A 15,317-nucleotide genomic window follows, 5' to 3' on the forward strand; every position below is an offset into this window, starting at 1 on the left:
AGCACTTAATCTCTGGTACTAATCTTTACTTAATATGTGACACACAGCCAGCCAACACCTCTTCTAGAGGGACCTAAATGGTGATAAGTCATGTGGTAATCTTAGACTATTCCCATAATTCTGAGAGTTCCATATAGTGCCAAGTGATAGATTCTAAAGGGCAGAAGCTTCTCACCTTGAATCTTAAAACCTGTATGAAACAAATCCTTCAGAGCATTGAATACTTCAGAGCACTGAATAGTCACCACTCACTGTGACAATGTGCCCATTTTTTGTTAGGACAGAAATATCAGGCAAAGCTGAAATTGTATAAAAGTGAATTGTTGTCTCAAGCTTCTGAGGCATCAAGAGGTCCTAGATTGTTAAATGGAAAGGGACAGGCAAAAAAGAGACAGAGTTTGATGGAGTGTCAAGTAGGACCTGCAAGTTCTGTTCTGACTTGCTTGGTGTTAGTTTAGGGTTCAAAATATTAAAATGTGAACTGCTGGATCTGAGTTATTAACCTGCACATGGGTTTGGCAACAGACATATTGAACTGTGGGCACCGCATCCTACATGTTCAAACCTGCTAAGGGCCTCTTTTATTAAAAGTGTTAGATAAGCACAATCAAAAAGGGCACCCCGGATTCCGGATCATGGGTACAGTGACCTAGGATCTCACAGACAAAGCAGCCATGTGGCATTTGCTCATTTATGTTTATTTATCTATGCACTTATTTATGTTGGAGTTTTATAAATATATGCATGTCACTGTTTAAAATACTTTGCAGGCCTGCAGATAAGAGTCTCAGTTATTGAGTTGAAGGAGGAGTTGGAGTCAAATTGGCGCAAGGGACCCTGGTACAATTTCCTTTAGCCACTTTTCCCTATTTGTGAGATGATCAATTGAGGGCAGTCCAGACCAGTTCAGTTGTCAGACTTTTCGTGATCTTCACATGTGACTCTGCCCTCAGGGCTGGATTCAGTAACTTCTACAACTTGGGACCCTGAACGCTTAGTCATCTCCATCTGTGGACCAAAATTTGAAATTATCATTAGGTGATGAGTACTGCTGGTAATGAGCAGAAGATTCTGTACAGGGCAGAATGTGGTGCAGGTTTATGGAGTTGTCCTGGCCCTTTGCTCTATTAGGTCTTCTGTGCTAGACTGATTAATTTTAACTCAATCTTCATGTTCACTGGTAGCCAGTGTAGAGCTTCTTAGGCTGTTTGATATCTGGCCACCTCACGTTGGAGCCTTTGCAATAGCTCAATAGCTTCTTTGATAGGCTGGCTTAGATGATGTTTTGCAATAGTCGATTTGTGTGATGTCTATGGGTCTCATCAACTCTAACTGTGGTCAGTAACTCAGTAACAGCAGGATAGTCTATAGCAGTTGCTCTTAAACGTTTGACTTAATTGGACTCCAACTTAATCATTTATAGATCACAGGGACCCTCACTGAATCAATATTGTAATCCACAGACCATACTGGAATTCCTGAACTTACAGGGCCAGATGTAGGAGCCATAATACCGGTCGGTAACGGCCGAATTCGGCCGTTACAGATCGGTATTAGGGTTTTCTAATGTAGGGGGCCTATATTTTACTGATTCTGTAAATTTACCGAATCGGTAAATTTACCGAATCGGTAAAATACCGAATCGGTATATTTACTGATTCGGTAAATCCAGATGTAGCTGGCACTTCAAAGAGTGCCACAGGCCCTTTAGGAGTCTGTATTTACCACCCAATCCTGGGCCATATGTAGGTGGCCAAATACCGGTCGGTAACAGCCGATTTCGGCCGTTAACGACCGGTATATGTAGTTTCAGATGCAGGGGGCCAGAAAAATACCGATTCTGTATATTTACCGAATCGGTAAATGTACAGAATCGGTAATATGGGATGTAGGTGGCACTAGAAACAGTGCTACAGGCCCTTAGGAATTCGTTATTTACCATGAAATACAATGGCATGGTAAATAACGAATTTCTGTGTACATGCACATCTGGGTATGTACACCTTTGCCATGTGGCACACATACATGCCCTAAGGGCATGCATGTGTGCCACATGGCACAGGTACATGCGGCACACATACATGCCACATGGCACACAAGCCAGAATCAGGGGTGCAACAGGGTGTCAAAGCGACACTCTGTCCCCCTTGACAATTCGGTAAATTTACCGAATCGGTATTTACCGATTCGGTAATTGCCATTGATTCCTGCATTAGGGCACACTAAGACTGGGTGGCCACATGAAGGGGATGAAGGTGACTTCTCTTAAACCCAGCATCAGGGCATCTGTTCTTTTTGCTTGGGTCCATTTAAATGCAAAAAGAACAATTGATGGACAGAATGCAGAACAATGTCACACATACACCACAGTACAGAGATCTGGGCCTAAATCCATCGTTTTTTTGCTCCCCATGCCATTTAAGTTTGAACCCAGCCATATGCAAATCAGTCAGGCCCTGTGCCCAATGGGAACAGCCTAGCACGAAATGCCAGGCCAGGTCCTCCCTAGACTGGAAACATGCATCCTAGAACCAGTTTCAGAGTTTCACACCTCATCAGCCAGGATAGCTTGACTCCAGGGGCATGGAGAGACAGGACCCATGTCTGGGCCTACCCGGCGTTCTTAGGCCGAGGAAGCAAAAGACACACTGTTGATGGACGGAATGCAGAACAAATCAAAACATTCACCCCCAGTCAAAAGATCTGGGTTAAATCCATCATTCTTTTGCTCACCATGCCACCCCAGTTTAGGCCTTGCCATATGCAAATCAGTCTTTTTTTTTTTTTTTCGGAAAACCTTTATTGATACTTCAACCAGTTACAAGTATGGGCCTACAACCACCAGGGCTGGCCGCTAATCAATATCATTTCAATCAAGCAATTAGAACCAGACTCGGCCTTCCGGGAGGCATATACAGCACAACTTCAATTAAAACTGGCAGCATAGCATACTATACGAATAGCAGGATAATAAGGGTTCCATTTTATAATATAAGATAGAAGGATCAGGTGCCATAAAATATCACAAAGGTGCATAAAGGGCGGGCAAAACAGTAGGAAGTCCACAGTTAGGTCGATATCATTCAAAACAGTGGCGCTGAGGCATACGATTCAGGATCAACAAGCATACAATTAATTTCGCACCAGTGGAGCGCCCGCCCGATGGTACTGAAGTACCGTGAAAGTATAGGCACAGATAAAAAGTCTACAATTGACAAAGGAATAGACCCACTATGCTGACCCGAAAAAGAAGAAACAAAAGAAAAGGCGAAGAAGGATAAGAAGAAAAAAGGCCATAGAAACAAATAGTAAAAACAAAATTCCCCCCTTCCAACCCCCCACCCTGCACCCCTGCAGATGACTACGGCCTACCCCCCTAGCAGCGTGCCTGTCGCCCCGTAAATGAACCCGAAATATAGAAGAACAAAGGGAAAAAAAAGAAAAGGGAAAGAAAGAAGGGACTAAAACCCTGCCCAAAAAGGGGAAAAGCGGAAATGGAGAAGGGCTTTGTCATACGCATTCCCGGACTCTCCCCCCCGTCCTAACGGAGAATCCCCCGCAATGTTAGCACAATCAAGCGGACCACAATAAAACAGTACATCAGAGGAAACCAGAAATCCCGCCCCGGACCTCGGTAACCAAATAAAGCAGTCCCGTTACCGATAAATCAATATTGTGAAACCTCAAACAACAGTCTCAGCCTTGGCCCCGTCGATCAAATTTGCTGATCCCCTCCGATAAAGAGCGCCCCACCGTAAAATTGTCAAAGGTCAAACAGAAGTTGTCGAGACATAGTCTATTAGTCGAAGAAAGGATGGCAAGTCCCAAAGTAGACGCTGGAGTCCAACGATGCCCCTTCCCGACTCTAAGACCAGGCACTAACCCATCCGCCATCTTGATGGACCAGCTGGGAAGGGGGTGCGACACAGTCCCACACAGATCACAATTACGAGCAAACGTCTCCAAATCGGGAAAAGCAGTGAAATGTTCCGCCAATTGCAGTTCCAAAGATTCCGACTTTGTAGATGCATCGCCAATCTCCACATGTTCGAACCGTTCCTCTTCTGTAGGGGCATAGAAAGCTCCAAGCACCGGGTCAAAAGGCATTGCTGGGGTAGCAATAGGGAAAGAAACAGGCCACCGGGTCTCGGGCAGCAAGTCAGAGTCCGGTCCCGATCCTCTAAGTCTGACCGCAATGATGGGCCGCACTGGACCCGCTCCGCCGGGTTTCGCATAGCATCAAGCATATTGACCCCCATGGAGAGGCGCCTTCCCCGGGGTGAGATTAGGCGGAGCAGGAATGAACCGTGAGGGACCGATCGTCAGTAGGCGTTAGTGCGCACCAAGACTTCGATCCAACGGTACCGGCGCTACGAACGCCAGGCCCCCGGGTCTCGGACCCCCACACACACCACCTCGGGCATCACTCGTCTCCGCACCTCTGGTACAGTTCCAGGCAGCAGATCGGCAGCAAATCAATCATAAAGATGTCGGAAGTTCCGTGGACCGGACCCTGCCGCTCTCTCCGGTCCGCTGTTGTTCAACTAGGACACGGCTAGACCAACACTTGAGACCCCGGCTTCCAGACTGGGCTAGGCCTCAAATTAAACCTCGACATAACTCCACTCCACCATGTCGGAAAATCCTCGGGATTGCGCCATCAGTTCGCAGAGTAGTTCATGCACCCGGGTATGGGGCGAGAAACCAGGATATACGACAGGATCTTCGAGCGAGAGACGGGGGTCAGCGGGGCCGGGAAGCTATGCGGCCATCTTGCTTGCTGTCGTAGCTCCTCCCCCTGCAAATCAGTCTTGACCCTGAGCCTCATCGAACAGTCCAGCCTGAAATGCCGAGCCAGGTCCTCCCTGGTCCGGAAACAAGCTTTTGGGGTTTAGGGTCAGGTCTAAACTGGGGTGGCATGGTGAGCAAAAGAATGATGGATTTAATTCAGATCTCTTGACTGGGGGTGAATGTTTTGATTTATTTTGCATTCCAACTATCAATTGTGTGTCTTTTGTTGCCATTTAAAGGCATTTGTGTCACATTTAGTGTTGCCTGATTCTGTTCTGGTAATGCTGGTTGCTTTGACAATTTTTTAAGGGGGCACATTCCAAGGTTTTCATAGCATTCCAATGGAAGGCGCTTGCCCAGAGGGCTTTGACCGAAGTGCAAGCTCTGGAGTCCATCCTTCATGGAGTTCTCCCAGAAGTGATAAGAGCGCAACCCCTGGAGGCATTTTTATATCCTGAGCTAACCAGCTACGTAGCTTACCCAGGAGCAATTGGAGGTCCATACCATGAAGGCACTGGTAAACCAGTAAAGTGTTAAATGGAGTCCACCCAGCAGCAATAGGAGGCATTGTTAAACTACCAGTAAATTATTTGGAGTTCTCAGGGGAGGGCTGAGACCGGTTCCTTGAGCAGGGAGAAGGGCTGTGAGATATCATGGGTGAGGGACATGCAATTTCCCTCAGACAATATTTTTCAAAGAAAATACTTTGTGGCTTTCTCTAGACCACTCACATGATGTTGCATAAAGTGGTAGTTATCTCAACTATTAAACCCAAAGTCTATAGTAAGTGACGCTGGTGTGTACAACATATGTGTACAGGAGCCTTTTATACATGTAAATAGTAGCACAAAGGCAGTCCATTAAACATCCTTATTGACACACCTAGTGTATACCTTATTTAATTGTGTTGATGCAAAAAGTGGACCACTTATACTTGTGCTTAGAAGAATTGATTAATCTTTCTAAACATGTTTAACATGTGACATGTATGTGTATATGAGCACTCTGGAACTCTTTTATGTATGAGCATAAGAGCATAGATTAGATTGATCATAGTAAGTGGACAGAATTGCTGAGGGACCTTCACAAGCATAACAAATGTAACCAGTTTCCTACCTTCCAGCCTATGGATCCTGGCCCCTCGTAAGTCCAACAGGTGGGCAGCCTTTAGCTCCTTCTCCTCCCGGACCCTTTTCTCCTGCTCAGCCTTCAACATCACTGCCTCCAGCTCATCCTGTGAGGACACATGGGGGCAAATGAGTCTAACATAGAAAGCACATCTTTTAGTAAAATATGCACTTGCAGCTGTTGAATCCGGAAATGAAAAGAGTGGTCCAGGCCTTTCAGAATTTTAGGGAAGACAAGGATCTGACCTATGAAGGACACACATACCTCAGCACCACAGTCATCTGCATGAGTTCTAAAATCTCACAGACAATCAGTCTCGCCTTCAAGGACCACACTTCCCTCAACATTATTGGTGACTTAGAATGTGAAGGAAGAACAGAATCAGGCCTATAACAAACAGACTTGTATGAGCTCCATTGCCCTCTGAATGAGGCCATAATCTCAGGGACTTCAAAAAGCACACATCAATGAGCTTTGCAGCCATCCGCATGATTGTTGGAAGAATATGGCATGTTATCACACATGCTATTACATCGCGTGCTTTTACAACACGGTCGTTACGTCAACGGCGTTGTTAGTATGCAATACCTTTACATCGCAATACATTAGAACAACTTGCAGTAGGGGGGGCGTGCTGGACTTTGGAATAGTATTACTTACTATTCCTACTCCAGTTTGTGCAACAGCAGGGAAGGTGTTTGCTTTCATATCTAATGCCTTAGCGTCCCCTACAGCAAATTGTTCTAATGACTTGCGATGTAAAGGTTTCATGTATTAACAATGCAGTCGTTGTAACAACCACGTTGTAAAATCACTAGCGATGTGATGACAGCGTTGTAAACGCTGTTTCCCTTGTTGAAATCTTAGAGCACAGTAGGACTGATTTACAATGAATACCCTTCAAGACCTTCATCACCATCACTATCACCTTGAGGCTTCACATTGTTAGGATCAAAGCCAAGCCAAAAGGCTGGCTGAACCTGGGCTCCGTGGTGACCTCAGACAGTCATATTGGGCTGCTTTGTCAGATAAGAGTGGCTCAATCCTCATCAGTAGGTGCCTTCAAGATATTGTGCAAGGTGTGTCAGGTGGTACATTGCCTAAGCTGTCTCCGTGGAAGTGTGCGATTAGAACATATTTTAATGCTACTGGTGGTGTTTTGGCTGAACAAAGGAGAAGCATCTCTGAAGCTTATATAAATCAACGGATACTAATTCCAAACAAAGAGAGCAACAGAAACATCAGGGTCTGCTTATCAGCGCCGACTCAGAGTATGAGCTCTTTTAAATGCGAGGCAGCGTGACCTGAGCTGGAGAGTCATGATATCTGCTAGTGGTATTTTAATAGTTAATAGTAGTCTAGGGCCTGATTTACACTTGGGTAGACCAACTAATGCCATCAGGGGGATTCAGCAATTTACTATGTTCCCCTGATGGACATGCCATTTCCAAAATCTGGAGTTGTCCGCCGACCCATGGACAGTTCTTAACACTGACAGAAACCGCAGGGCTAAGGTTTTCTGTCAATTTTGTAAAAGTGTGACAGACTGCTCCATCAAACAGGATGGCTGTCCATCAAACTTTCACTAAGTGTTTAATTTTTCAAAAACATACTCCCAAAGCAGGAGTTTGTTTTTGAAAAAAGAAAAACTAATGACTCCCATACTGTGGGAGATTTCTCCCATGGTGTGGGAGTCATTATTTTGTTTTTCTGTCCATCACTGTCCCTTGGTGTCACAGACATCAAAAAAGAGTACTTAATGCTGTCTACTCTGAGTAGTTCAGATGGTATTCACCTCTGGCAGCCCATTCCCTGTTGGGCTGTCAGAGGAGTATGTCAATGATGGAGCCGGAGTAGGCTCTGTTGTCGACATACTTAAGGTCCACTATCCTCTTTATCGGTTGGGTGGACCTTGAGTACACTCTCCGCCAAATTCTAATTCATCCCCTCAATCATATTGATGGTGGTGAACAATTTTGATCATGTATAAGTCTTGAAAAAAGAGAGAATGCCACAATTTGTATTGGGGATCTGAGTTTAAGACCTAGAAGGAATACACTCATGTTTTCTATTTTCTCACAGGCCAAGAATCCCTAAAGACAATCCCATGGGTGAGATGGGGGTAGCACACACACCCACTATTAATTCTCAATGACACTCTGCTGTAGGTTTCACCCACATTACATCTGAAAGCGCTCAACTGGCTTCCTTTTGAAGCTAAAATCCACTTAAAAATGGCATGCATCACTCACAAAAAGCTTCACCACAATACTCCCCAGTACCTATCTCAAAAACTGACCGCATATGGAGGAATCAGACATTCAAGGAGTGCTGATAATCTACTCCTGAAACCCTCACGCTTCAGAAAGAAAAAAACCTTGACAGAGCATTCTCCGGAGCAGCACCAAGAATATGGAACTCACTCCCTCCCCACATCAGATAAATCTCCTCTACTTTTCTGTTACAAAAAGAAGCAAAATCATTCCTTAGGTGCAAATTCTTCCCATAAACTATCACTTGGACCTTTCCAGATGTATGTGGTGTCCTGCGCTGATTGTGACCTGGGGCCTAGAAAGTACTATCAGGCGGACACAGGAGCTACTTTGGTGGTTAGTAGCTAGACTAGCCACGCCCAGGCTTGCCGGGCTTTTATTAGCAACACCCACGTTACGCTCACGTAAGGGTCAAACCAAACTCCCCTTACGCCTGAGGGGCAACACACATTATGGACAGTGGGAGGGGGCGTGTGCTGCAGTGGTACACCCCACTGGCAGCAACACTACATTCCTCCTTTACCTAGGGATGAAAAAGGACAGAAAGAGGAAAAACAATTTTCAAACAGTTCAATAGTCCTTCAGGTCAGCAGACCCTGCTGTGAGGGTTGGTTGCGGGGCGCAAACCAAAAAGTCCCCTCAAAGTCTCTGGGTCAGTCTCTGCTCCACAGGCGGCAAGCATAACATTTCAAAAACAAACAAAAGAACAGTCTTACTTTTTTCTCGGCGGGGTCTGCCATCTCGGTCTGCTCAACGCCAACACTGTGCCACAAAGTCACGATACCTCTGAGAGGGCTTGGGACAGGGACGCAGGCTGTATCTTGATTGGCTCCGGCTTTCCCCTGTTGCTGGAGGTGGCTCGTCTGTGTTCTCGCTGTTGTTGACGTTGGACTCTTCCTCTGGACTCTCCGTGGCTTGAATGGTCGGGGAGCCATCTTCAGCTCGGGCCGTCGCGGCGCTAGATTCCTCCGGTCCTGATGGTAGCACCTGGGATGTTGGCTGCCACTCGTCCTGATCAGAGTCTGAGTCTGGCACTTGCTTGAAAAATGAAATTTTCCTGGTGACGGTCTCTCCACCCCTGACAGCAGTGATCATGGTTCCTTTGATCTCAGTTACAGTCCACGGGTGTAACTCAAATGGCAGGCGGAACTTTCCTCCGGGGTGGCGGTCTTTCACCAGAACCTTATCCCCTACTTGTATCGGGCTGTCTGACGCTCGCCTCCGCCTGGACGCTTCTTGGTTGGTTTTGGTGCGTTGCTCCATGGACCTGTTCCGGGGGTTGGGGGCGAGCTCCCAGGTCGGGTGGTGCGGGATGGTGTCCGCCATGACTCGGTTGAACGAGAGTCGGCTCGGGGAGACTCCGGTGGTGCAATGTGGTGTCAGGCGGTATTCCCGGAGGAACTGGTAGATGGCTAACTCCAGGCACTGGCCGTCAGCAATGGCAATCTGTATTGTTTTATTCAGTGTCCTCATCAGTCTCTCGACCTCTCCATTGGCTTGAGGCCATCTAGGCGTGATCCGTCTGTGCTTTACGTTTTGGCTCTGGAGATAGTCTGTGAACTCATTTCCATTGAATGGCGGGCCGTTGTCTGTGCGGACTTCTTTCATGAGCCCATGGGTGGCAATTATCTTCTCAAACTTTGGAATTACTTCTGAGGCTGCTGTAGACGACACGATTTCCACTTCTGGGTAGCGGGAGAAGTCGTCTACCACAACCAGCATGTACTTGCCTCCGGGGAGGCTGCCGAAGTCTGCGCTCACCCGTACCCACGGGGACGTCGGGCCTTCTTCGGTTGCCACAGGCGCTGGAGGGTTAGGAAGGCTTGTCGCCAGGCACACGGGACATCGATGGACCACCTCTTCGACTGCTCTGTCCAGTCCGGGGAACCATACTTTGCTCCGGAGTCTACTCTTGGATTTGACGATTCCTTGGTGCGATCCGTGCGCCAGTAGGGCGGCTTGATGGGTCAGGCTGCTGGGCAGTACCAGGCGGGGGCCTCTCAGGAGGCATCCTTCGGTGGAGACTGACAGCTCATGTCGAATCAGGTACAGGGCCTTCAGGATGGCTTGGGCATCAGGGGTGCGGAAAGATGCAGGGCTCTGGAGCGCCTTCCAGTCGCCGCTCCCGACGGCCTGGATCGCAATCTGGAGGCAGTCGTCATCCTTGGTGGCTCTGGAAACTTCCTCCAGGGACATGGGGCGTGGCTTCGACCTCTCGATGACCAGCCGAACGTATTCCTCAGTGGCAGCCGCCTCGGCGGCCTCCGCGTCAGTGACGGGGCGGGCGTGTCTCGACAGGTAATCAGCTGGGTTGCGTGTGCCGGGTCGGTATTCCACGGAGAACTGGAATTCTTGCAGCTGCAACACCCATTTTTCTATCCTCGGAGGTGGGCGGGAGGAAGATCCTTGAAAGAGCGGTATGAGGGGTTTGTGGTCGGTAATGACTGCAAACGGGTGGCCATATAGGTAGATGTGGAAGTGGCGGCACCCCCACAGGATGGCAATGGCCTCCCGCTCAATCTGCGAGTAGCGCTGCTCCGTAGGTGTGAGGGTACGGCTAGCGTATGCCACGGGGGCCCATTCTCCACAGGATTGCCGTTGTGACAGGACAGCGCCCAGACCGGTGGGGCTGGCATCCACCAGCAGTTGCGATTCGTTCTGTGGGTTGAAGTACGCCAAAGTCGTGTCGGCTGACAGGGCTGCTTTCGTGTTGTTGAATGATTCCTGTTGCTCCGGACCCCACTTCCAGGTGGCGGTCGACTTGGTGAGGTCACGGAGTGGTCCTGTCAGGTCGGACAAGTCTTTTATGAAGCGGCCGCAGTATGTTACCATGCCCAGGAAGCTGCGGACTGCTGTTACGGAGGTGGGCGCTGGCGCGTTGTGGATGTCTCGCACCTTCTCTGGGTCCGGCCCCACTCCCTGGTCGGAGAACTTGTACCCGAAAAAGCTTATATCCTTGCGCAGGAACTCGCATTTGGCTTTGTGGAGTGTCAGGCCTCTCTCTTGTAGACGGTTGAACACGGCTTGGAGCCGTCTGAGATGCTCCTCCAGGGTCGGGGCATGCACCAGGATGTCGTCGCTCACGTTCAGGACACCGTCGAGGCCTTGAAGGACGGTGTGGATGATGTTCTGAAACACTTCAGCCGCGCTGGAGATGCCGAAGTTGAGCCTTGTGTACCTCCACAGGCCAGCATGTGTGGAAAAAGTCGTGATTGGGCGTGAGTCCGGGTGCAGCGGGATCTGATGGTACCCCGACCGCAGATCCATCTTGGAGAACCATTTGGATCCTGCGAGTTCCCCGATGATGTCATCGATTGTTGGGGTTAGATGACGCTCTCTTTTGATGGCTAGGTTGGGGAGGCGCATATCCACGCATATCCTCACTGCGTCAGGTTGCTTTGGTTTCTTGGCTACGACAATGGGGGATACCCACGGGGTGGGTCCAGTCACCCTCTCGATGATTCCGGCTTGCTCTAGCATCTTAAGTTCAGCTTCCACCTTGGGTCGGAGGTGGAATGCAATCCGCCTGTGCCGGAGGGCCACAGGGGCCACCGATTGGTCGATGTGGAGTCTGACGGGAGGACCACGTAGGCACCCGATGCCGTCGAACAGCGAGGAGTGGTCTGCCACCAGGTGATCTAGACCTTGTGCTTGTACTGTCAGGGCGAAGTGGATGAGCCCCAGTTCTCGTGCCGTCTTGCAGCCTAGGAGGAATCCTGACCCTTCTTGGGATACATAGATCTTTGTCTGCAGCTGCGTGGAGTTGTGAGATACCGTCGTCCGGAATACACCGCAGAGGCGCAAAGGGCGTCGGGTCCCGTAGGCGAATACTTGCACTCTGGTGGGGTGAAGCATGGGGGCATCCTCCAGGCCTCGGTACACGCTAGCGGCCATCAGATTGATCGTTGCGCCGGTGTCGATGAGGGCTCCCACTGCTTGACTGTGGACATGGACGGTGCACATTGGTTCGTTTGAGGATGTGGCTGCCAGGGTGTTGAGCATGCGTACCACGTGGACCGACGCGGCATCTTCCTCGTCGTCGTCCATGTCGCTGCTGTTGGAGGTATTCGGTAGTGGCGCTACCTGTCGCGCCTTCCTGGGCGGGCCGCTTTGCTTCTTACGCTGCGATGACAGACAGACACTTGCAAAATGGTTGGCCTTCCCACATGCACTGCAGATCTTTCCTTGGGCTGGGCAGGCGCCTTTGTGTGGGGCGGCACCTCCGCACCAAATGCAAGAGCGGTCGCGGGAAGGTTGGGGGGGGTGGTCCTTTTTCTGAGGCCTTGTCCGGTTGTCCGGACGTTGTGACTTGACTGCGCACACCGGTTCGGTCTTGACCTTGACTGCTGGGCTTGGCTCCATGTGGGCTGCTCGAGCCTTGGAGAGCTCTTTCGAGCGACCTAACGCGAGGATGTCGCGCATGGGCATGGCGTCTGTTTCCAGCACTCTCTCTCTCAGCTTTAGCGATGAACACCCCTGTATGAATTGAGCGCGAATTTCGTCATCCGCGTCAGGGAGTCTGCACGTGCTGGCTAGCTTCTTCAAACGCGCGTAGAAGACATCAACTGATTCCTCAGGGAGTTGGCGAGCTTGACGGAGCAGGAACCGTTCATAGTCCGTGCTAGTGAAGGGCTCGAAGTACCTCGTGATGGCGTCTCGCAGGGTGGCGCAGGTGTGTGGCGGGTCACCTTCAGTAATGTCCTTAGAAATGTCATGAATCGCCTCCCCTCCCAGGTGTAGCAGCATGGCGCGCCGTCGCGCCACAGCAATATCAGCCGCGATGAAGTAAGTTTCCAGGCGCTCAACCCACTTGCGCCATCGCGTAGCCTGTGAGGGAGGGGTCCCTGTGACGGAGAAGGGTTCAAGAGGAGGCACATTGGCCATGGTAGCAGAAGCAGGGCGCTGCGGGGCGTCTTCGTGCTCCTAGTATGCAGGGAAAAGAGGCTGTGCTGCTGGGCCGAGATCCAGGAGAGTGGAACAGGCTGCAGTATGAAAATTGCGCACACTGGCAGGCAGGGGGCGCTGTGTGGTGGCCTCGGTATTGAGAGGAGATCCAGGAGAGTGGACCAGGCTGCAGTACGAAAATTGCGCACACTGGCAGGCAGGGGGCGCTGTGTGGTGGCCTCGGTTTCAAGCAGAGGGAGCAGGCACTCTGAAAACGCACGTAGGCGCCGGTCCGCCGGAAGCGTGGTGAAGAATAGGGCCTGCGGGCCGATGACACGCCAGAAGCGTGAGGGCAGCGTCGGTGGCGCGTACAGCGCATGCGCGGGAACACCGGGGGTGTCGCGCTGGACTGGCGTCTCCGGAGGGCGCGAAGGCCGAGGCGCTTGGGCCGCAGGGGGTAACGGAGCACGCTGCTGCCCGTACCTGAAGTGACTCCAGTCACGCCGACGGATGAGGCTGATGGACGGCCCCGGAGACAGGCGGGGGCCGGGCAGGACTGCCGGAAGGTAGCGCGGGCCGCCGTAGGCGCGCAGGCGGGGCCGCCACTGCAGCAGAGCGGACCGGGTGAGTCCGGCAGGGAGAAGCGAGCGAGGCCGCTCTGGGTCGGGCTGCGGGGCAGCGGGGGCGCCGAGAAAACGGCGCGCTGGTGGTGAGCACGCGGTGGGGCCAATGAGACCACCGCTCGTCGCCAATGTGGTGTCCTGCGCTGATTGTGACCTGGGGCCTAGAAAGTACTATCAGGCGGACACAGGAGCTACTTTGGTGGTTAGTAGCTAGACTAGCCACGCCCAGGCTTGCCGGGCTTTTATTAGCAACACCCACGTTACGCTCACGTAAGGGTCAAACCAAACTCCCCTTACGCCTGAGGGGCAACACACATTATGGACAGTGGGAGGGGGCGTGTGCTGCAGTGGTACACCCCACTGGCAGCAACACTACAATGTACACCCTAAACTTGACCCTTCTGTCGGTTGAAAGACACCTTCACTGCTCTCGACCCGTTCCTTAGAAATACTCTCACGCCTGTGACCTTACGAACTTTGCAAAATAATTTATCTTATGTATGCAATTTCGTTTTGCAAATTGTTTTATTCATATTGTGCTCTCAGTGTAAAGCTCTCTGAAACCCTTCCCTGGTTCTTGTCTGCGCTATAAAAACTCTCAAAATAATTGAATAAATTAATAGCATTTAGTGACAATTCCATATGAGGAAGTCACACACACCAAATGTTCTCAGCTAAATTCTAACAGGGTGGAATCACACACATCAAATATATTTAGCAACACCCACAAATGAAGCAGTCATGTACACCAAGTGAATTTTTATAGTCATGCACAATAACACATTGTGGAAATACCGCTCAAGGGCCAAGGCACACTGCAAAGTACAGGAAGGGGCCCCACTCCAGACGAACGGAGGAGACCTAAGGCCAGGGTACTGTGACAGTGGGCCCCCTGGAGCTCTGGCCCCTCCACACGGCGGGGGCTGCGGGGCCCTTTGTTACGGCATTGCACACACCCCAGAAATGGTTAACAACACTTCCACAGTAAGTTTCAAACAACTGCTTTTAGTGATATACAGTAGCACAACGGTAGGGAGCTATGAACAACTACTGTTTGTAGCAGCACTCATACTGAGGGGAGTCACAGAACCAAACTTTATCTGGTACTCGTACAAGCAAGAGTCATGAAGGACACCCATAAGGAGGTGAGCACATTCCTGGGTTAATACTACAGTTAGTAGGGAGTGAGGTTCATCCTACCTCCATAACTGAGCTTCAATTTTCTTGCTCTCAGACTTTACCTGGTAGAGCCTGACCACATGAGGCATCATGTCCCAACTATCAGCAGCCACATGAGGAGATGTTTGGATCATGGTGTCTACACCGCTGCATGAGGAGTTGCATTAACAGTGTTCAGGGTATATCAGGAGTACCCCACATTTATTTATTTATTTACATTTACATGGTGGGACTCACTGCATAATATTAGTAATAAATACCAGATTCCAACATTGACAATTGTTTGATTGACCATGAACCATCCCCTTCTCACTGCACTGCTCCTCTTATCTAGTGGTGCGGGTGAAGGTTGCCAGTACCATTAGCAATTCAGAAGATCGCTGCAAATCAAAGAATGGTTGGCACAACTGCTCCTCTTGTCTGTCCCCTGACATTGAGC

General features: G+C 50.1%; 1 protein-coding gene across 1 annotated transcript in view; it reads right to left on the minus strand.

Annotated features, from left to right (window-relative positions):
• Window positions 1–15,317, minus strand: part of LOC147715158 (X-linked retinitis pigmentosa GTPase regulator-interacting protein 1-like) — a 306,245-nt gene that overhangs the window by 97,717 nt on the left and 193,211 nt on the right. The window contains exon 14 of the mRNA XM_086920416.1: window positions 5,908–6,025. Coding sequence (XP_086776542.1) covers window positions 5,908–6,025 — 118 coding nt within the window. The remainder of the gene's footprint in view (window positions 1–5,907; window positions 6,026–15,317) is intronic.

Source organism: Lissotriton vulgaris, chromosome 5, assembly GCF_964263255.1.
Source record: "Lissotriton vulgaris chromosome 5, aLisVul1.2, whole genome shotgun sequence".
Classification (NCBI taxonomy): Eukaryota; Metazoa; Chordata; class Amphibia; order Caudata; family Salamandridae; genus Lissotriton; species Lissotriton vulgaris.